Here is a 24,465-nt window from a genome sequence, read left to right as displayed (position 1 = left end):
GTGTACACATAGCATGATCTATGATTTATTTAAATGTTCAGCCATTGCTGAGTGTTGCTCATTATACAGAGGGTCAAAACCTGTTTCAGAGACCACAAAGTACTAGTATCATGAAATTCAGTAAGACAAGCAGGCAATGTAGATCAGGCAGCAGGACCAGGCTCAACCAATGTAACACCGCTATCTTACATGCATTAAGGCAGGTTTATTACTGGATGGCATTTTCCCTACCTGAGAAGGAGCGCTGCAAGACAGACCAGACAGCTCGCTGATCCTAGCAGCAGCGGTGGGATTGCTGGAGCTGATCAGCACGGGAGGACTGATCTCCATGGAATGGCGGTTCTGAACAGACTGCGATGACTTGTTGGACATGGTAAGGGAGGTAAAGGAGTGACGCTTTTTGGTGTTCTTCTTGGCATCTGTGTGCTTTTGGGAAGAGCTGCTATGGTTTGTCCCAGAAGTTCCTTCCCCAGAGTCCACTCCCGAGGGCTTGTCCAACTCTATAAGTTGCTTAGCTGCGGAATTAAACTAAAACAAACATAATTCATAATTATAGCATATGATGCAACATATCCAAACATATAACATAGCACACATAACAACCAATGAGGTCTTGTTCACATATCAATCCTGAAATGCATGGTACAGGCTATACGTACAGCACATATATTGCACTGTGCATGAACGTGACTGGAATCAGGATGAAGGATTCCAATACCTTCCCTATGTACTGTGCGCTGTGATAGACACAGTGGTCAGATGGCGCTTTAATTGTTGTTGTTGTTTTGATCAATGATTCATGCTCTATTTTCAGTGCGCTAATATGTGAACCAGCCCTAAAATTATAACTAGGAACTCCCTTTTCATCACCTTTATAAAGAGGACAGAAACAATTATTATGACAATAAAAATGAGGCCTCCTCTAGTGTATTATTTATAAAAAGGAAAGAGAAATGCAAATTAGATTTAGTAATATTGATAATCAGAAAATATACTGTAATTAAAAGGCATAGAGCATTTTCTTTTTTTTTTTTTCATAATAGTGCTCGTTTAATTACAGGAACTGAAGGCAGATTTATAATATAATTGTTGGACGACATTCCCCTTTAAAGTGGAGTAAGGTAACAGATTGTCTGATCTGGATACATTACTGAATCTTAGTCATGGGACATGTTTGTAGCACATACCAAGCTGGTGAAACAAATATGCTTTTGATTCTAATACATCCTAAAGCTCTCTGCAGCTCCTTTAATAAAACCCTCTGCTGAGGAGAGCAATTAAGGAAAGTGAGAGAGATTACACTTGAGTTTTGTCAGTTTTCCTCTAGGCTTGTTTTTCCACTTAATTAAGATATTTATTTATCTCTTGAAATTATTACAGACAAAAAAGATCTGCCTGCCTGATTGCTGAGCAAAGAAAGCGGCTAATGACATGCCCATGGGATTGGTGTCACACAGGACCCAGTGTGGTATTCCTTCCAGAAGTAGCTACAAACATGTATCTACTTATCTGATTAATTAGTCACACTTACATGTACAAATATGAGGGTGCCAGGGTTATTTAGCTAACAGCAGATTCCAGAAGTCACATCTATATGTAGCTAAACATCTCTAGCACCAAGTGAACCAAGACATTGGCAAGAAAATGAAAAAAACAAAACAAACTTTTAGAATCTTTTGGCCTTTTACCGCATTTGATTAACATTTGAACGTTTGATTTGGCTCAAATTCATATACATGCTGCCAAATGAGGATTATCAAATTTGCACATTCCTCCTATGTCCACATGATTTCAAGAACATCTTAAATTATACTTTGGGGAATGAGAACCATTTTCTTTTTAATAGAGATGTGCGCTGACCCCAGTGTTTTGGTTTTGGATGTGGTTTTGGTTCTAAACCGTTTTCGTGCTTTGGTTTTTCCCAAAATCCCTGAAAGGTTTTGGTTTTGGATCTGGGTTTAATTAAAAATTGTGAAAAATTGGTAAAATTATGTGATTTTGAGCTATATTACAATTTATGGCATCAACATTCATTTCCAGTCATTTCCTAATGATCTTTTCACAAACTTTCACCAGTTTTGGCCAAAGTCTGCATCGAGCTGCCTAGCTAAAATTAATGATAGAGTAGGGCAAAATTACATGTCAGTTTAATAATGGTTTCTAACAAATGTTAGAATTTTTGGGGGGTTGTGCTGCTCAGAGGGGGGTCCCGCTACAATGCTACTCAAATACAACACCCGGTTCTTTTTGCATGCTTAGTAGTAATGAGGTCACTGAGACTGCCCCTCACCAAATGTAAAATTACTTTGACTGGGAAAGAGAAAAGATTTTAAAAGAAGTATTGTTGTTTGGTGGATGCTGCTCACAGTCAAACCCTATTTTTTGTCTGCTTCATAAAGATGACCCTCACTTCTTTCATTACCAAATCCGAACCGCTCATCTCTACTTTTTAATGTCGTTATTTTTAATTAGGAAATTATGGTGGAGGCAGCTGTGATGTGAAAATGCAGATTATCAATTTGCCGATAACCGGGGCCTCATAAAGTACCTCAGGTGTCACTGGTTATCAGTAAACTCCTGTACATATTGGGTCTCTCTATAAAATGGCTGCCGTGCCTCTTCAGTGTGTATGTGGACGACATGTCAACTTAAGCTTTGGGGGCAGCACGGTGGCTCAGTGGTTAGCACTTCTGCCTCACAGCACTGGGGTCATGAGTTCAATTCCCCACCATGGCCTTATCTGTGTAGAGTTTCTATGTTCTTGACCCTAGTCTGTCTGTCTGTGTGTGTGTGTGTCTGTGTGTGTGTGTGTTAGGGAATTTAGACTGTAAGCCCCAGTGGGGCAGGGACTGATGTGAGAGTTCTCTGTACAGCGCTGCAGAATTAGTGGCGCTATATAAATAAATGGTGATGATGATGATGATAATAAAGTAATGCCGTCCTATTAAATGGCATCACAAGAAACGTTAAACTATGGCATTTGCACTTGTACAAAAAAAAAATCACAATATAAGCTTTTATGGTTTTGGTGTAAAACTGCTTAACTTCTCACATCATCGTCCTTTAGTCAACATGAAATACAAAAAAACTGCAAATGTCATGTTTTATACAGAAAATCATTCTGCCGGACATCTGCTTTGATTTGTAGAAGAGGTCCTCTAAAGATCAAATACATCATTCAAACAGTACAACTGCTGAGCCAATCAGCTCATAGCCTACATTTTTTTTTTTATAAAAAAAATAAGCTGGTGTCAAGGGGGACTAAACAATCTAAATGTATAGTGTATACTTGCCAAGGTTTCACAGGTAATAGGTTTTTCAGCCCAATTCCCACTTACTTCATTCCCCTTCCTCCCCCAATTTTTTTTTATTAGAGCAATTACTTTTCTAATGCAAGTAATAATGCTTTCAGTTTATTTTGGCCCACAAACTATTAAGAAGGTGGAAAAGCTCCGCTTAGAGGAATTACGCTCACTCCATGTGTGCAACCTGCTGGATAGCAACGTTTGGTCCTATATGAATTTAATAAGCACCGTCCAGATGTCTGAAAAATCTGTGATTGTAGTCAACGAAATCCTTTTTTTTTTTTATACTTTGCTCATTCCTAAGATTATATTTGGAGTGCGATATATTACTAAATGATAACAGCTTAAATATACGTCTGAAATGATAACATTGGCAAAGGAGTTGTTTGTGAGTGGGTACTTGGTGTATCATTACACATTGCCATATGAAATGATCACATCCTCCCATATACCTATCACTATGTAACACTATACATTCATGGGTATACCACAAATTTCCTAAGTTTGCTACTCATTTGTTACAAAAATGCTTACGTTCTTATTTATCATTTTATCAGTTTTGCCCTCTTGTTTTCTGGCAGCCTTTACTGTATACCGATGGCAGTCTGGGCAAAGAACAGGATGGAGCCCGGTTCGGAAGGCTATCTACAGGTTTAAAAGGAAAAATGATCCCTGTCACGGTATATTTAGAGAAGAAAAGGATTTTTTTTCTTTACGTCATTTGCACTATAGAATAAAATAATTTCCAAGGCTTGTACATTCAAATACACATTAGGAAAGTTGTTTGGAGATTATTTGCCATTTACAAAAAGAAAGATATTCAAAGCCATATCAACAAGTACAATTGCTTCTAGCAGAATCTAAACAGATTTTAATAGCTGGGAGACTGACTTTCAAAATGAGAGGGACCACTGCTCCAATAAATCATGAAAACTGCTGAACCAATAAACCATGGAGGGCACAATCAGAAGTCAAGTCATACATGGAACAGTGTCTTAACAATTAAATGACGACAGAGCACTGATGGATACATGCTTTTTATGACACAATGCTTATTTATAACTCTGCCAGATTCTGTTAAGGGATATTCCTTGATTTCTGAAAATAAATCACAGCTACAAATAGTTCAAATCATATTCCCACACTAATGGCAATTACGGATCGGTGGTAGTCAATAGTGAGAGGACTACCTTTCCGAAAAAAACGAGTGCGACAAAAGAATTCCAATTGCAGTAATGTAGACACGTAGAAATTAGCGACTTACTGAAAAAGTGAAAGAAAACAATTCCGGCAACCCTGCTCTGAACGCCAACTGGAGAACAGGCCGGCGCTCAGATTGACGTCACTTTAAATGGCGACAGTTACATTGTTAGTATAAAGAGGCAATGTGAGGACCCGCCAGCTCTATAGTGCCAAACCATTTGTAAAAAAAACAAACATTTTAATAAGAACCCTCATTATCATTCCAACCAAGACTGAAGAATCACAGGAGCTCAGTTTTAGTCATATCACTTCTAGCACTTTTTATTTGCTATCAAAAACATACAAGAAAAATTTAGAGTTGACGGACTCCTAAAACTATTTTTATTTCCCTCTAAATGACGCTTCCATTTAGTTCTATTGGAAGCAACTACAACACAGGAAATTATGGAAACTGGTTATGGGTTCCAAAAATTGCAACTGATTAGATTGATATACAGATATATATCACTCTCACTTTTTACTACTGTTTAGAAAATGAAATGACAAATGTAATTACATCAGACATACAAATCAGCCTTCCAGAGGCAGTAGGGCAATGGTGAAACTGGAGCAGAATAAAAATTATTTAAAGCTGTGCTACCACCTACCGAATTTAGTTTTTTTTGATGAACCCAAGGAGAAGGGGACAGAGTGGAAGGACCAATCACAGGCCACAATCAAAATGTAAACAGCTTTCTGATCAGAGTCATCAGAACCCTGGTAAAAATGACTGCATGAGAGGGGGAGTATGGTGAAATTTAAATGCAGATGACGTGTGAACTCAAATTTTGATTTGCAGCCTCTCCCTGAAAGAGGCCGCATTCTATAACATTGTAGAAGCGTGGCAATTATTTTTAATATGTAATTTTGCAGCCGCAAAAAAAAGCCTCCTGTGTAAAACACGCAGCATAGAAATGGGCTCTGTGTTGTGAATTATACTAACTGGATCAACGTAATTGGCCTACCAGAGTGATTTATAACACCTGCCAACACAATCTTGGTTATAGTGAACACGCTTTCAAAAGTAGAGTGTGCCATTGAGGCTATAATTTGTAATCTCAGGGGAGAAATGTTATTAGCATGCACTTGAGCCAGAGAGGGTATTTACATAACTAGTCAATAAATAGGTTTTATTATTCCACCAAGTGATTCTTTAGATCTTGTATTCTGTTGCCATTTACACACAAGGCAATCCTAAATAAGATATTCAGTGACATTTGTGTGGTAGTAATTTCCATAAACAGATTGCTCCCTAACGCTTGTTATTTATTAGGTTCTAGTGTCTGAAACCAAACTGTGTTCAGGTAAACGGGAAAATGTTTAGAATGTCTTGTTGGTCAAATCAAGAGACTATAGCAGGTATCTGTCAGTCATTGTCCTTATGGTTGTAGCAACAAAACTGCCACCATTGGTAATAATTTCTCATTCAAAAATGGTGCGGTTAGGTGACTAGATCTGTCACACTGAGATCAACTATTGGCCGACAGTCGTATAAGTGCATACGTACTGCAGGAGCGGAAGGTGATTGAAAAGACAATGTTAAAACAGTACGACTAACCAAATGGGACGGCTTTCAATCATCATGTAAGTATACACACTCACACGATATCTGACCAAACAGTCGTATGTCAGCTGATTGCAGGTTTTTTGTGCAATCATTGGGCCAGTGTGTACCTATTAGAAGGGGAGAGGGAAAGGCAGGGGAGGAAAACACCGCTCCGCACAAGATGGTTACCAAACTCACTTACTAATAAAAATAGGTTATGTGAGAGGGTGCTTAGGTCAGTACTGATTAACACATAAATCCATAAAGAGGGAAGAAAAAAGCGACCAAAAAAGCACTCCAGTGTGTACCTAGCCTTACTCTACGACAACAAATGTAGAGAACTTTATTGAAGAACAATACGGTAACTGTGCCAAACAAACCAAGATAAATAGAAGGATAGGGAGAATTATGGTCGCTAAATATAAGGTTTCTATAACAAGGTACATTTTAAATTGAGAGAGGGATATGGAAAATCAGGAACATAAGAGGCAGATGTAATGAGCATTAAATCTCTTAGACAAATCTATTAAGGAGAAATTATACATTTTCACATTTCTCCATATTACTGCAAATCCTTCAAGGGATCTAAGCTTCTTGTTTTCAAACTTGACACGTTTTGTGGAAACCGTTATACTGAACAAATGAAGGACTAAAGTGAGATATCAGCTGTTACACTTCTACATCATGCACAAACTTTGCACAAATGCCAGTGAATCATCTTTGCATACAATAAAACCTGCCAGTATAGTGACTTGTATATGAAGTCATTGTGGCAGCCTCAATAATGAGAACACTGAGCAGGGCTGCAGAAACAATGAACTTCTGTTCCAAAATACCTTCCCAGTGACAATCTAATGGAATTCCTTTTCTGCAACGATTGTGGGAACTATGAACTAGTAACTCACCATGACATCAACATATTCTATGAATGATGCAGACAAGGCAACACATGTGCCCTATTAATGCAGTCAAAACCAATGCACTCAGCAATTAGATGTATATGTGGAGAGAGAAAAAGTCACGCTCTGGGTTAATGAGAAATACAAAAAATAAGGCTTCAGGGCTCATTGTAAGAAACCAAGTCACTTATCTATCATTATGGGTATATTACTTACCTCTACATAGGAAATTGGGAATATTCCGATTTTGTCTCCCAGCATTCCTTCTGCCCAGTTCTCATCTACTCTGCGGATTACTGTGAGAATGTCGTCCTGTACAGACAAGTAAAAATTATCTCAGCAGGCTGCAGTCAATTTGCTTAATTTCACAACACAATCCATATGGGCTCCCACAAGAACAGTACAATAGTATAAGGAAGTGTGAGGTAAACTGGAATCTGGTAATCCATATACCTATAATGAGGTTCACATGTGCTTTAGTAATAGGTTTTTCTAGTAGTTGTAGTGTTTTTATGCTTTTACAGGTTGGAGAATCCTTTAAGGTTCCAGAATTAAAATACTCTATGGGATGGCAGAAGGGACAAATCTGCTCACAAATCTATCTTTGGAACAAAATATGTCGCCCCAAGGTCAACCCAAGTAAATGACTCAATCGATTTTCACAAGTGCATAAATTATTCACTCCCTTTAAAAAGGTGCAAGTTTATATGTGTATGTGTGGGTTCTATTTTTTGTAGTGAAATATTTTAGAAATTGCTGTGTGGTTCATCTATGTAAAAAGATTAGCTGCCGAGATGGTTTAGTAATGTCTTACAAAGACTGTGAAATATTTCTAGGACTATATAAATAAAACAGTGAGGCAGAAACGTGTTATGAATGGCGAGACTGTGACAAACGTAAAACAGTTCGCTTCATCCTAAAACACAGAATGGAGACTCAAATCAGATTATTTACTCTCAGAAATAACAGTAGTCGGTATTATCTCACAACAGATACTTCACTCTGTAACGGAGGTTATAAACCAAACACTTGCAACTGTGTGCAGAATTAGTAGTCACAGCCTAAATCTACAGTATACTTCTCTGCTGCTAGCAACACACATTGTGATGGGATACACTAAGCCCTATAACAGCATGTGTGGCCCCAAAACAAGTGTGAGGCACAATATTAATCTAGTAAAATGATCAGATTGTTATCAATTTGGAAAGTACAGTTGGAAGGTGAATGAGTGGTCATCTTCCCATTGCCTTATTATATAGGCTGGACACCTTTCACTAATTGTACTACACCTGACTTCTGCCTTTCTGTTAATAAAACTAATCAGTCCTGCGCCACCATCATATTGTCTAGCGTCACATTCTATTCCGCCTTGTACTTTACTTCTCACATACAAGCACTCTCAAAATCATATCCTTTCCATCTTCATATTTATCTTTACCCTAATAACACTGCTAATAAGCCCCTCTAATGTTGGATAGCAGAGTTTGGCGACATTTAATCTGCATATTTCCATATAGTCAGACACTGTTGAAATATTGTACTGCATTTCCTTTATTGAATAGTGTAAACTTTTGAAAAACCACTTTAGTTCAGCACTAAGCTGTGTCGATCACCACTCTGTACAACCGCCTTCAATTTTACCAAGACTTTGTCTGTGCTTAATATTCTTAATTTTTATTATTACACTTATCTGACCTTAAAAGTGTACAGCAATTTAATATCTCTCAGTCTGCAAACTGGCCAACTTAAAATAAAATGTATTTGACGTACTGATAAAAACACATCAATTGGAACAATGGCTAAACCTACAAAGTGATTAAATCTACTGATTAAAGCAAACTCCAAAACACTTACCGGGCATCAGAATCCAAATATAAATACTTATGTTTGGCAGAAAGCACATCACACAACAAAGGCCAATGCTCATTGTAGTGTAGACTATGGGGTGCAGTTTATAGTACAGCTCCTCAAATTCACCTTAGGAAGCTTGATACTCTTTACACTCTAATTTACCATCTTGCTTTCCTATGTAACTACAGAACACACCATCAGGCTAGACCTGATAGCATATTACAACTTTGCCTTTATGGCAAATATTTTATGGACAAGTTACCTGATTACATTCTTACTCCTGCAGCAAACAGCATTTAGCACCCAAGATATATCTCTAGAAGACTGCTAATGGCTCCTAAAGGAATCTAGATGCCCTGTATTCTCCAACCAATGTTTAATGTCTTCTCTAATTTGGACACAATTGTATATAATAGATCTAGGACATACTTCCAAAATAAAAGGTGAATGTATTTCTACCTTCGAAATCTCCATTTATTTATCTTTTATATTGTGTATTGTGAGGCCGCATGCTGGCACAATGGCACATGTTGAATCTGTCTTAAGATATATATAACTCGAATGGCTGGATCATAGAGGGCACAGTTATGTAGTCAATGACCACATACATGGCATCATTACCGCCACCTTGTTTGATATCTGAACAATTGACCAGAATAGACAATCTATTTGGGCCCATACATGCTGCAATTTGTGACTAATTAATTTGCTAGAAAAGCATACAGTGCTTGTTTGATTGGTCAGTCTAGTCACATGAACAAAATACTATATAAAGTACAATTGTGATGGGCACCTGGTCTTCTTTCTGATTGGACTCTGTATAGTGAATCCATATTTCTCTGATCTTTATATCACAGGTGAGCAATCAAATCCCAGACACACAACAGAACTGTTGTACAGAAACAGCAGCATACTTCCTGGCAGCCCAAATAAACTGATTGTCTGCCAAATCCAAATGAGAAGCATCACAATATTTGTTTTGCAACATTATTCTATCAGCATGCTTAGGATATGCTAATATAACATATAACAAGCAAACCGTAGGTGGCACCTAACATTGGGCTGACACTCATTTTAATAAATGCTAAATCAATTGTATTCTATTAATCTAGTCTCCTATGTTCTGCCACATTTACAGAAAAATAATAAGTAAACACTATTTTTAAACTGCATTTTCATTTCTAAAACTTCAATTAAAATTTCTGCAGGGAAGCAGACGGCAACGTAATACACAGTGCACGGGCACAGAGCGGCAGAATGCGCAGGGAACGCACACAGACAGCAGAATGCGCAGGGAACGCACACAGACAGCGGCAGAACATGCAGGACGCGCACACAGACAGGAGTGGAGTCCTCAAGGTGTGCTTGAAAGTGGTCAATGCACCTTACTGCATTCAATATTTAGCTACTATGTGTCCCCAGTTTTTAAGTTGGTGTGGATAGACTAACCTGTAGCCAGTATCAGACCATTGCAGGAAGATTGTGGTGTCAAATGCACCTCTATATGAAGTTCATCCAACTTTTTTTTTCATTGAATAATTTACTACCTTGCAGATTATTCAAAATATCCAATTTGTACAAGTGGTGTTAATTTTTCTTTTTTTATGTTATAATAGGGTCCCATCTACATTTTAAAAATATAAATCACTAACTTTGTCCTTCTATCTATCTCTATATACATTATACATTTCTCTTTATACATTCTTCATACCCCAAATTCTGTCACTCTATAGTTTAGATCAGGCCTGTCCAACCTGTGGCCCTCCAGGTGTTGGGAAACTACAAGCCCCCGCATGCTTTGCCGGTAGACAACCAGCTGTTAGCTGGAAGGGCATGCAGGGACTTGTAGTTTCACAACACCTGGAGGGCCACAGGTTGGACAGGCCTGGTTTAGATGATACCTGTGGATCAAAGTGTCATTTTAATTCAACAGTTTAAAGGCAACGAATGTTTGGAAATAAACTGATTAAACAATTGGTTTGGAGAGCAGGCGCACGCTACAGCCAACAGATCACTGGCGGAGGGGAGGGGACTGCTGCAGCTTCTATACCTTACATTCACATTACAGACAAAGTTGTATTCGCCAGAGGCACTGAAAGCCCTGAACAGTGCAACATGTTTGTTCTTGCAGCAGTCTGTGCAGCCAGGCACCATGATCACATTATACACCCTGAGACTAACACAAAGATAACAGCTCCTAGTACCAACTAAATATAGCTTTGTGGAAACCCTCCATCCCTTTGTTCTGTAACTGAATGTTATGTGCTACTTAAACACTGCACTATTATTATCGGAGTTAAACAGATGGACTACTGTGTTGTCATCATGATAATTATCGAGTCAGTGATGATGGTTTACAAGATATATGATGCTCGGAGTCCCCAAATTACTCATTACAGAAATGCACCAGTTCTGCAGATACAATTCGGCTACAACATAATGATATCATTAAAATATACATTTATTTCAGAGACTGATGTATCTGCTTAAGTCTAAAGTACATTACTATGAATATCATTAAAGCACAATACGGCTATTTTAATTTTTCATTTTATATTTGTCAAATGTATGTTTTAAAGGGAAGAATTTGAAGCCAGCACCAAAGAGACTATGACTATGCCAAAGGAATTAATGCTGCACACTGGGGACTGTGTTGTGAAAGTTTTGTAACGGTTACATACGGGTCAATGAAGTTTGGCAACAAGGAGGACAATTTGTGTCTGTACATGCGTGAGTCTAGGATTACATGTAGCTGTAGTGTGAGTCTGTAAACCACGGAGTTGGTAATGTATATATATATATAGTGCTTTCATTGAACGCATGTATAGCTTGTGATGTTTGAGAATTGCTGAGTGTGACTTGTGTTTGTGTATGTGGGAGGCTGCCTTATGATTGTAGGTGATATAAATGTAATTATGTGCATTCACATAAGGGCAGCACGGTGACTAAGTGGTTAGCACTTCTGCCTTACAGCACTGGGGTCATGAGTTCAATTCCCAACCATGGCCTTATCTGTGTGGGGTTTGTATGTTCTCCCTGTGTTTGCGTGGGTTTCCTCCGGGTGCTCCGGTTTCCTCCCATACTCCAAAAACATACTGGTAGGTTAATTAGCTGCTATCAAAATTGACCCTAGTCTCCCTCTGTCTGTCTGTGTGTGAGTGTGTGTCTATATTAGGGAATTTAGACTGTAAGCTCCAATGGGGCAGGGACTGATGTGAGTGAGTTCTCTGTACAGCGCTGCGGAATCAGTGGCGCTATATACATAAATGGTGATGATGATGATAATGACAATGTGGTAGGTAGAATGCTTGTGATCTCTGTGCAGATTGTATCTATAATCATATTGGATTACTTCAGGGGCAAATTAGGATTCCTAGAGGGGGATTTCATGCCACACAACGAGTGGACATGACCAGCATGCAAGGGGCGTGGATATAATTTTAGACAGCACTGGGTCACTCTCCAATTTGTTCCCATTCCTTTTAAATACATGGTAAATGCTGTATGCACTACTGTTCGGTGCACGCAGCTCCCTATTCACAAGCAGTCCTGACTGAATGGGACATTTACCCAATATCACGACAGCACCACCTGAACCAGGAAAGTGTGTAGATTGTGTTGTAGCTTTCACTACCTGACAATACAATAATAAGCGCTCACTCTTAATTGGAGTTTGCGCCCATATATGGAATCTTCCATTTTCTAGTGAGTAATAAATCTTAAGACTGAATTAAAGTGTATAGTAATAAGATATTTAATAGGTCTCACAATCTAATTACTATCTAAACCAAAATTTATCAAAATTTATTAGGACCTATCTAAAATTGTGATAAAAAGATTATATTAAATACATATTTCTAATATAAAATGGACTTTTATGTACATTATAGTTAGTCCAAAACCCCAATAATTTCCAAATATAAGAGGTTAAAAGTGCTTTATTGGATGGTTCCTTTTAGATGAAACATACCAGCATTTAGTAAATCACATCAGAGTTCCTTCCTATACCACTTTGTGACACCGGTGGTGCGCGCTGTGTGAGAAGTATCAGCAGGACACAGAGGAGCGGGTATGTGCAGAGGGGAAAGGATGAAGATGATGCACAGCTCCTCCTGGGGAGGGACCAGCCAGCAGCAAACATACCGAGTCTTGTCCTCAACCACACTATTCTCAGCCGGGGGTGGGGTTTGGGGGGTGTTTCCAGGCAACTGGACCCCCCTCAGTGCGCAATCTGTACTTGTGGTGCCAAGATGGTTTACTAATAACATTAGTGGTGAGACAAAATAGCGGATGCCATGCTTGATGCTGAACTTGTAATACTATTCTGAGACACACCCTCCTCCTACACACACATAGGGAGTTTTCTGTGATATCTATGGATGTTTGTGTGATACATACAGAGGTCTGTGTGGTATGGTACAATATAGGTGTATCTGTGGAGTTATATAACAGTTTGCGTAGTAATGGAGTAACTGTGATAGGACTGTGTATAATGGTATGACAGGATTTGTTAGATCAAATAGTCAATGGTGTATGTGATATAATGTGAGAGTATTTGGTTTATGTTGTGATTTGTAGTATGTAATAATGAGGATGGTAGTAGTTGTCTGAATGAGAACTGTATTGGGAATTGTAATGGATTCTGGCATCCACCCCCCACCCTTTTATAATATGTATAAACTTATGACATATGTACCATCGTTCCTGGGAACTCAGAGTAGAAAATGAGTTGTATTTCTAGGGGATTAACTGCATTTGCAAGGAGTTTATTAATAATTAGTGCTTTACTATTAGACCATCAATGCTGCCAGAAAGGTAATAGACGCACTTTAGCAGTGAAGCTGCCCCAAAATAGTGCAGATCTGAAAATTCCAGTCCAGCTAATTGCAGCAATCACAGGGCTGCACCTACCAACCCCCCTTTCCTTTTCCTTGCTCTAAATACTGATTCAGGCAACCCGGCAACACACCAATGCTTCTCAATGGAAACAGTCCCCTCCCTTCATAGTCACTAATCATGTTTGGAGGGGATGGGTACGGATTATCGATGACCACAATTCCGACATCCTTCATCCCTACAAAAAAAAAAAGCGATTGCACAATAAAGAGAATTAAATACAAGCAGACTTGCCTGAAAGCCAAAGATGCAGATGTCCGATGGCACCGCAGGCTGACAGGCAGTAAATCCGAATGGACAGCTCTCCGGCACTTGACTGTGACTTAGATGAATGTTAATTTAAAGCGGCAATGTCTGGACCCCACAGGCTAAGTGTTGCACTTGTGGGGTCCAGACATTGCCCCTTTAAATTCCCATTCATCTAAGTCGCACACATGTCACACTCAAGTGCCGGAGAGCTGTCCATTCGGAATCACTGCCTGTCAGCCTGCGGTGCCAACGGACATCTGCATCTTTGGCTTTCAGGCAAGTCTGCTTGTATTTACTTCGTTTTTTGTGCAATCTTTTTTTTTTTGTAGGAATGAAGGATGTCATAATTGTGGTCATCGGTAATACGATTACCACCGGTTTGGGGCATGTACAAAATGGAGTATGTAACATTCATATACACCACACACATTCTCAAGCTTTTAGGATACATGGCTCTCTTACTCTGAGGCTGCCCCATAACCCCACAGTAAATGGTTTATCTCATCCAACCCATCTTTGTTCAAATGGGGACACACTCTTCCATCCCCTACACACACACACCTAGCCCCAATATCAATAACACCCCTCTTCACACCCCTCAATACAATTGCTGCTTACCCGAACCTTCCCTCTAGAATAAACTACTGATCCCTCCAGTTTAATAATGCATGTAAAGTCTCAATAAACACTTGTTCAAAAAGAAAAAGAATCTTCTAACGTGCATGAATCAAATGTGTGTATTTGCAGTAATCCACGTGGAGAAAGTTAAACATACATCCAACATGTGGCATTCGCAAAAATGCTAATCCCACTTCTTGTGTCACTCAGATGGTCGCCATCCCCTTTCTTCAATACTCAAGTTGTCACATAATTACCAGCTCCCCAGAGAAGGCAAAGTTGGCTGCACAAAAAAGACATATGAGGTATGGCTAGTCTGTATGGATTTACTGATGCATTTTTCACCCAAATTTTTTTTTTTGCCACAATCCAACAAAAGCATGTTTGATTTGGCTTTACAAATTGGAACTACATGAAAAAAACATTTTTTTATACAGCTGTATGCCTACACTTACAATCCCACACCTAAACCTGAATATGACATAGTGAGACAGAATCCAATCTGGATTTGTGAGTCCCGCATGATTCATTCCCCCAGAAATCCACACTCATCTTCAGTCTGTCAAATCAAGGATTCCTTTTACTTAGAAACTTTTCCTCAGTTCAAAGACCTCATGTTTTATTTCTCCCTATATCATATCACAAGAATTATCTTTATGTCCACTGTTCCATAAACATGTCAGTTTTCAGCAGCCTCATAAATGGAATGTTTATTCCCGTTATAATTAAATATCATTTAACTGCTGTGACTTCACAACACAGCAAAAGCAACTGTGGGAACAATAACTTTAAACAAATTATAAAAAAGACCAGAAGTCATTGTGAGCTTTGGGATATACAAGGGCCTGCTTGGGAAACATGTACAGACATAATAGGGTATTAGTTAAACATTAATATATATATATAAATTTGCAACCAGTGTGTCGGGACATATTTGTGGAACATGCCAGGTGTGAGACAATTTAGCGGTCATAGACGTAATCCTGTAACAGAAGTGATGCAGTGAGGTGGTGGAGGATATTAATACACTTTACAAACAAACCCCAAGTCATCAGCAATAAGTAAGAGAGTTTATTTAAAGATTATAATCAGGATTTCCATGTGGGTGCTCAACTGTGAAGCTCCTTATACCAGCCCCAAAATAGGAACAAGAAAACCAGCACTCCAGGGAACAACGTTTAAAGTTTCTTTTTAGCTGGAAAAGTTGAACTTTTATTAAATGATATCTTTAAAACATGAAAATGATCCCCACTTACCTTACAGGCACCACCTGTCCCTAATAATAGCTGTATGAACTATAATTTAATGGAAAAGAAAAACTATCCAGCCAAGATGTGACATGCTTTTCAAATGTACCTGTGTTTGTTCACGATTAGGGTTTGCTTAATTGTAAGCCACACACATGAATCACATGGAAGATGTGTCAGCAGGTGTGTCCCAGCATTAGAAAGGATTGTAAGTTACTAACCTAAGGGGGTAAAAAGTGTTTGTGTTCTATATTAATATCCTTTATTAATGATGAGTGAAGCAATCAATGTGGAAGTTCTTTTATACATGTTATATATAAAACAATATGGAGGAGGGAAGCACACATAAAGCAGAATAGGTATAATACAGTAAGAGACTGTTAACAGTACACAAAGGGTGCATATTACAAGATAGTATGTCATTTGTTCGCTGTTGATCTGGGCTGCATTCAATGAGAGATCATCAAAGGCAGCCGGGTATGATTAAGTGGAGCTCTGTTGATGCAAGTGGAGTTGGCCAACCACTTGCACCAACAAGCAATAGCTGTAAGATGTTAGTTGACAGAGAGCAGAAAGAATGCTTCTGCTAGACTCCTGCTGCCCTGTAAAGGCAGAGACAAGTTTATTCTAGTGTGGTCAGAGGTGACTAATGATCTGCAATGCTGCTTACTTGCACATTTATCTGCCACAGAACGACTTCAGCAGACCACACAGGTGGCTTCTTGCTTCTAGAATGTACATTTCACCTACACACAGGTGCTCCGGTTTCCTCCGGGTGCTCCGGTTTCCTCCCACACTCCAAAAACATACTGGTAAGTTAATTGGCTGCTATCAAAAATTGACCCTAGTCTCTACCTCTCTGTCTGTATGTATATGTCTGTGTGTGTGAGTGTGTGTCTATATTAGGGAATTTAGACTGTAAGCTCCAATGGGGCAGGGACTGATGTGAATGAGTTCTCTGTACAGCGCTGCGGAATTAGTGGCGCTATATAAATAAATGATGATGATGATGATGATGATGAGGTGGACCCAACCAATACTCAGCCTTTCATGACTATATTACTGTGCCTTGCAAGTCATCTCTTTATCTAATAAGTGCCTAGTGAGTTTATGAACTGGACTATCATGGAAAGGCCCAGCTCACAGAGAAAGCTGTCTGCTCTGTATGTAGACAACAGGTACACTTTAATATCACATAGTTTTACTCTGCATGTAGCGGACAGAGGTCACAGTGGCCCAACTTATTTATTTATTTAACTGAGCAAGCAGTATAACCCATGCACCATAACTGTTGGTGATGAGGGAGGCTGTCAGCATCATGCTGTATGAAGATATGATGCAACAGACCTGTATAGATTGTTAGCAGTCATAAAATATAGCACATGACGTGTGTTTGTATGTGTCGCTGTCTGTCTAGATATTGTACGTTGTGATTACCGCTTTGTTTGTTAATACCCAGTCTTGCTTCATTATTCGGTTTGTTAACAATTGTAAAGTGCTATAGAGTATACTGGCACTATATAAATAAGTGTTAATAAATAATATATGTTCCCCAGTTTCAGTGCTACTGGGCTTGTCTCGTGCTTTACATATGGTAATAACAGGCTGAATACCTAAAGTATATCCAGTTCTTATATTGCATCCGGCTGAGAAGCTGATCTCACTGGGTTTTATTTTTTAATAGAAGGCTAGATCACATAAAAGTAACACCAAAGCAATCTATAGCTTAGAAACCAAATGCAGATGGGTTCTGTGTGTAAGAGAGAGAGGAAACCCCTACTACCTGCATGTCTAAAAGCACAACAAAACTTTTATGCAAGAACAAACCAAGATACAGCAGACACACCGATCTAAAGACAAGTGCAAAAAGGTGCTTTAAAAAGCTTCAAAGGCTTTTCCCCTACTGGGTAGAGGTTACGCTAAGTTCACTAACGTGCATTATTCTGAGTTTTTATGGATCGAGTGGTCATTCAAGTGAAGGGACATTGCTAGGATAGTACAAGAGGAGTGAAGGAAAAACTCCCCATTTCCACAGACACCAACTTTCCACAGTATTTATCATTTTTGCATGCCAGAAGATAAACTATATGAACATCAAATAAGACAAAAATATTAAATACTGGAAACTGAAATGTTGATATATAATGCTATAATCTATATTGCAAGTCATTTTGTATTTTTCAAAGTTGAGCGAGTGCCTTTCTTCATTTTCATTCTCTCTGTTTCGATCTATATCTAGACTATATAGGCAGATATATAGCATAGGATTAATAATGTATGATGTATATATTCTCTAGAGTCATTTGAATGTGAATGCGTAGAAGGGGGATTCTAGAAGCATCATAAATAACCATGCTCTAATTGGCCTGATTTTCATCAACTGAAGCATCACTAATCCCTCCAGACAAGGCTTCTTATCTGGTTCCTACCTTTGAAAAGGGCAAGCAATCCTTGTCAGCTTCCTTGTCTTTCACTTCAAAGTCATAAAGTGCTTTGCATTGAGGCGGAGGTTGAGGTAAAGGCTTGATAATCTGCACAAAGTTGGTTGGGAAGAAGCCATGGACTCCATTGATTTCTCCGTGGTACCAATTCTCATCAACCTGTCGGCGAAGCACGATGATGTCGCCCTTGTTAAATTTCAGATCCCCAGGCTCTTTCCCTTCGTAGTTGTACAAAGCTTTGGCACACGGTAACTGAGGTACACCCTGATAAAAATAAATAAAATTAAAACAAGCACTTGAAACGCTGACAAAAAAGACACAGCACAACAGCCTTTGTCTGCACACACTACATAAACATACGGTGTAGGGGAAAGATAGGAAGTAGGTTTTACATATATAAATACATATAAAGCTCCATGGTGACAAGTTGAAAGTATATGCTGCTCCTTGTCTATTCTGTGTAGAGGAAAGATCAAAGTTCCTGCAATACAATCCTCAAGTTCCGCTATTGCTACACTATTCCATTTATCATCACCATCTCCATTTATTTATATAGCGCCACTGATTCCGCAGCACTGTACAGAGAACTCACTCACATCTGTCCCTGCCCCATTGGAGCTTACAGTCTAAATTCCCTAACATACACACAGGCAGAGAGAGAGAGACTAGGGTCAATTTTGACAGCAGTCAATTAACCGATTAGTATGTTTTTGGAGTGTGGGAGGAAACCGGAGCACCCGGAGGAAACCCACGCAAACACGGGGGGGACATACAAACTCCACACAGATAAGGTTTAGTGCCCATATCGCACTGTATCTGTAAATTCTTATTTTGTGAAATGTATAATCTACCCTTTTTACTCTGCTCTGCCGTGCTGTTGGTGTAGGACTGGTATTGTCAGCAAAACAACAACGACAGGGTAAAATTCCACGCAGAAAACTTAAGCCATAATTGCACTTGAGAAACATGTTAAATTCGATGTTCCATGAGGAATGATGGCTCTACAAGCCAGTAAGCTCCTGTGTACAGATTAAGTCTAATGAAGGTACATTTTCAGAATTGTGAGTCAGTGTTTATCAATGAGAATGAAGATGAACAAGTAATCTATCTACAAGCACCATTCACACCATCTTAAAGAACAAAGCATATATTATATGCATAGAATATGAAGTGTGGATGGTTATCCCAGCTTGTCTACTAGATCTAGGAAATTAGCTTTCTACATGTTTTCAACATATCCAAAGTTATGTTATGAATCAGATCTCGGGCAGTAATGTCCTCCTAGCGCTTTCAACAGCACAAGTCTTAAGCTAATGAAAGAAAATCTATAACAGAGATGTTCTGGAGCAGTAACTTGAAAGAAAATAATAATAGCAACTTCCCACATTCATTATTTTTATAGTGTCTAACAAAGCCTTCCAAACCTAGCAGATGTGTAATTCCACATTTCCTTGGTTTCCCCCACCCAGAGAGTTACCATATGTACTTCATGTTTCCCAAAGTACACTGAAAATCCATCCATCATAGAGTTACAATTCCTCTGGTTCTGTTGAAGCTGTTTTGAGTTTACCGATCTAGGATATGCTGCTACCTGGACAATTACAGGTATTGTAATAATTAAAAAGCAACCTGGCAAAGCACATAATAAAACACACCAAATTAGGCAGAAATTAATTGAAGTATCATGTTCTTGCACATTTTGCAGTACAAAGACTGCGCTACCCTTTTGCTATGGTTGTAAATTATCCATAGGGATTGAGAATATATCCCGAAACATCAATCAAAGCACAGCAGTACAAGAAGAATGGTACCCTCTGGTGTACATTGGCTATTATAATGTGTAAAGTGTTTGGACATTTTGGTCTGGGTTCATGTTCGGACATACAGCCATTTGCTTTCTTGCATGAAATAGCTCTGAACATGCAATTCATGTCCGAACGCAAATGACACTTATAACAGCCAACAACTTGAAGGCCAGAAAGAGGGAGGGAAGGGGCGGAGTAACAAAGCAATGTACAGTAGGGGTATACAGAGGGCGCTCCGATGCAGATTCAAGTCCTGGGTTTTTCTTAAGTACGCTTGGTGTAAGCCGTATCACATGCACCAACTATAGGGTAGGTGTAAGTGCCGACTGATAGGGTGACTGACATGGCATAGTGTTTGTTTTAACATTATACATAATATGTATCATTTATACATGGGTATAGAAGTTGAGTATATTATAAAGTACAGCCAATGTCCGAGATATTTATGTTATGGGTACACCTAGATTTCTTGATGTAACAAGAGGTTATTTGGAATGGTTGGTTGGTGCACGTACAAGTTCCATTCACAGAGACCATCCACACTACTGCTTGCCGCTACTTGGTGGTAATAGGGGTTCTACAGCTAAACTAAACATTTCACATCTTCTCAGCTCTTTAGGACCCCAACTAAATAATGTAAACTTTTTATCTATTTATAATTTCCTGATATGTGATTCTAGCACATTGTAAAGTACCCCTCTAAAATCAGCAATTATTGAGTTAGGATCATATAGAATGAGGCCATACCTAACTGTTGTGTGTAATTGCTACTTTTAGATACTAAATGATTTCCTTATGTATTATATGTATAAAATACACATATTCTATTTTACTATTACGCTACATAAAAATACAACATATAAAATATAAATATGTGTGTGTGTGTTACTTACTCAACTGAAATAAATAGCTACATATAAGTGTAAAGTAGTTTCTATACAAGTAACACATCACATCTGGTTATTGTAGATGAAACTTTATCTGTCATGGACTAATTGGAATAATGTGTTAATGTTTGTCTGTGGACTGATCACATGCTTATCTAACAGGGAAACCAGCTAAGAACCTCTGCATTGCTCTGTAGCAGCTCACTGGGACATGGCTAATAAAGAGAGACATGGGAAGCCAAATCCATTTGGCTGTTCACAGGTTGGTCTATTGAGAGCTGCTTCTACCTCTTTCTATGCCCTTGTTTCAAGTTTGCCCTTTTCAGTGTAAAAAAAAAATGTGTGCTGAATAGGAGCATTGAGATGCATAAACACTTTCCTCTAAAGAGAAGATCTGCTCTGAAAGAATCTTTCAGAGTCTCTGCTAAGACCTGGACTACAATCAAAGTCTGTAATAAATGAGACCACTGCTATCTGCATGCTGGACACATCCTCGTCGCATGTCCCCCCAGCAGACTGGATCTGCTGAACTTTCACACTTAAATCTAACAAAAATGTACCACCAGCGCAGAGACTGCAAAGTGACAAGGACTGTAGCCGGTACCTATTTTCTCAGTGTTATTATGTGGGCTCTCATCCAAAATGGTTTCATCAGATTCGGCATGATAAAGTACTTTAAGAGCACCAACATTCGTTGCACTTAGTTTTTGTTACTTAGTAAAAGTTTTAAAATGTTAACAGTTACTAAAGATATTAGCACTTTGCAAGTTCGCCACGTATGTAAAGAGACTGAAGAAATGTTTGCATGGCATCATACAAGTACAATATCATTCAAGCATCATTGTTTATTTGTAAGCAGCCATGAAACTCTGCAGCACATAAAAATAAAATGTACATCAGAAGTTGACGAAGGAGAAAGAGAGGCAGAGAGGGCCGTGCTCATGAGACCTTACAGTTTAGATGTGAAACTTTTGGCAAAGCAAGCTAGATCTAGAACACTGCCATATAGAACAACAAATATTGCCAAAAAGCTGTCTACACTGAATGAGCATAAGAACAGCATAAAGACCATTTTTTTTTTCTTTTAAAAAAAAATATCAAAATTTGTCTCCCCAGCACCTATTTCCTGGGTGCTCCAATCGGCTGATATTACTTGCCACCCGGCTCTTGGAGCCAAACAGAGTTCTATTATAATACAATAAACCATTGTTTCTCCTATTAGAAAATGCCCTATATAAGCACTACTGCCAGCAATCAATATTATTGCTAAGTATTACAACTGTCCCCACCCAACTGGTTCTTAATGCCACCCGGCTGGCAAAAATTTCCTGGGGAGAACACTGAAGAGAATGTGTATTCTGAGCAGGTTTAACAGTCAATGTAATTTGTGGAGTAGTACTCTAATAATTCATTTTCCCCACAAAAAAAAAATAAAACACAATAGGCCAGGTACTTAAAACAGAAATTATTACTTTAAACAAACGTTCATTGTTCTCTGCGACTCCAGTGACCAGGATTTCATTTCAAAGTATTAGATCACCCAGAATCTGCCTCAATAAGCATTGCCTTAATCTTAGAAATGAAAAAGTAACATAAAAACCATATTCATCTGTAAAAAACTACAGACTCATTAAATCAGCTGCATTGTAGGCCTACATCTCAAACGATAGCTTCTATAACGGACACACGCGTAAAGTATACGCTCTTACTGCAGAAAGAGGCTGTGATCTTAAGAATGAAGCCCTTAAGCTGAATGAAAATAAACGGAGCTGCTTGTCACGAAGCAGGACATGGACATTAGGGATTAATGTTTTGGGAAGTTGCTGCTCCCGGATGTTAGGGGAGGAGTGAAAGGAGTTGTTCATATATATCCCTGGCTAGGCAGGGCAACTTCCTCTTGCATCAGGATTTCCTGCTGGTCGGATCACTGTCAGGCTGAGTGGAATTTTTTGGTTTTGAAGTTGCTTTTGTGGTTTCAATAACTTTGTTTTCATTGTGTCTGATTTCTGTTCTGTGTTAGCATTGGTTATTTGATTGCTGGTTAATTCTGATATTGTGTGGGTACGGGTCCAAGTGCTGCACTGTTGTCGGTTCTTTGCTGCCAAACTTTTAGAAGATATGTCTCGCCCCAGGCGCAGCGTGGGTCCCCCTGCTTGTTTTAGCGACCTTACCGAGCTCCCTGCCGAGAGTGATCGCCCGCTTAGTCCCCATGTTATGGCGGCCGCCATCTTACCTGAGGGGTCTGGTGAGCAGAGTTCTGGTCCTGAAGTGGTACTAGCGGGAGCTGAGGGGTTGGAGGGGCAGCAAGGAGAGGTGAGTCGGGGATGTCCGGAGGCGGTAGATGGGTCATCTCTCCCGGGCGCGTGTACGTGCGCATGCACGGCCGGGCGCCCAGCAGGCCCCATAAACAGAGGCTTATGGCAAAGGAGAGGTAAGGCCATGAGACGTAGGGTTGAAACTCCGTCCCCGACTAGGGGGCAGGCACCGTGAGGCCGCCAGCATGACGCTAGGTCCAGGTCTGGGTCTCCAGAGGGCAAGGAGCTGGATTGGGGGTTTGTGGCTGACAGTATTAGCGGTAGAGGGGGGAAAAAAGGGAGCCCTTCAGCTCGGCAGGCGGCTAGGAGTAGGCGAGGGGAGCGAGTCTCGGGCAGGAGGGATTCTCATTCCCCGGCTGTCACTTATGTAAGGGGCTATGATGATCTAGGGAGCGTTAGTCATCGGTATCCCCGGGATTCAGGGCACTATTCGGAGAGCATGGACAGTGAGTATGGTGCAGGTGAGGAGCGCCATCTGAGGGATGAGGGACAGCAGTTCTGTGATTTCATGAACGCCCAAGTTATGCATAGACAGACGGGGGAGAGGTTCTATGGGTACGACGAGCAAGCGGTAGGTCAGAGAGGACTTTATCAACAGCGGCTCCCTCTCCCATCGTGGGGGCCGGGAAGGGGGAGGGGAGGGCCAGTGTCCTATGGTCAACCAAGTCAGGAAGCATATAGGCAAGGATCATATCTTTTACCTCCAGAGAGTTATGTAGAGCAGTATGGAGAGGCAGGTAGATAGGGAGACCAATACCAGAGTTTGACATGGGGCCAAGGCAGCGGGCAGGCATGTTGTCATCAAGGGGTGGCCAGGGACTACCCGCATGGTAGGGGAGGGTTGTATCATCAGAATAGACCCTTGGTTTATGCGGAAGCGCCGAATAGGCCTCCCCAAGCGAGGTATGTAGGCCGGCAACAGGGGTGTGGACGCTCTGGAAACTATGGAGAGGGAGATGATGGGAGGCGGACTCCTAGGTCAGTAGTTCCGGAGCGCATGCATGCGGCAAGCAGGGCAAGAGGAGCAGGTATTAACATTCTTTGTCCCCCAGAAAGACAGAGTAGCAGTGGAATGGAGGTTGGTGGCTTAGCAGAAGGTCCGGTGGCATCAAGAAGACGCCATCTGTCAGCCACAAGGAGTGCAACGTCAGTGGAAGTGGCGCC

The 24,465-nt window shown here is 39.8% G+C and overlaps 1 protein-coding gene across 7 annotated transcripts in view; it reads right to left on the bottom strand.

The window, feature by feature from the left end:
- Positions 1-24,465, bottom strand: part of SH3RF1 (SH3 domain containing ring finger 1) — a 123,662-nt gene that overhangs the window by 28,114 nt on the left and 71,083 nt on the right. For 4 of the 7 annotated variants that reach the window (XM_075197801.1, XM_075197815.1, XM_075197810.1 and 1 more), the window contains exons 4-6: positions 18,283-18,558; positions 7,209-7,304; positions 232-528 (exon numbers count right to left, since the gene is read on the bottom strand). In XM_075197801.1, the coding sequence (XP_075053902.1) occupies positions 232-528; positions 7,209-7,304; positions 18,283-18,558 (669 nt within the window). Of the gene's footprint in view, positions 1-231; positions 529-3,839; positions 3,951-7,208; positions 7,305-18,282; positions 18,559-24,465 lie in introns of all 7 variants that reach the window. The other 3 variants (XM_075197793.1, XM_075197789.1, XM_075197809.1) reach the window with 1 other exon arrangement.

Source organism: Mixophyes fleayi, chromosome 1 (assembly GCF_038048845.1).
Source record: "Mixophyes fleayi isolate aMixFle1 chromosome 1, aMixFle1.hap1, whole genome shotgun sequence".
In the NCBI taxonomy this organism is placed as follows: Eukaryota; Metazoa; Chordata; class Amphibia; order Anura; family Limnodynastidae; genus Mixophyes; species Mixophyes fleayi.
Note: the sequence above shows the minus strand (reverse complement) of the source record. Positions and strands in the feature narration are given on the sequence as shown.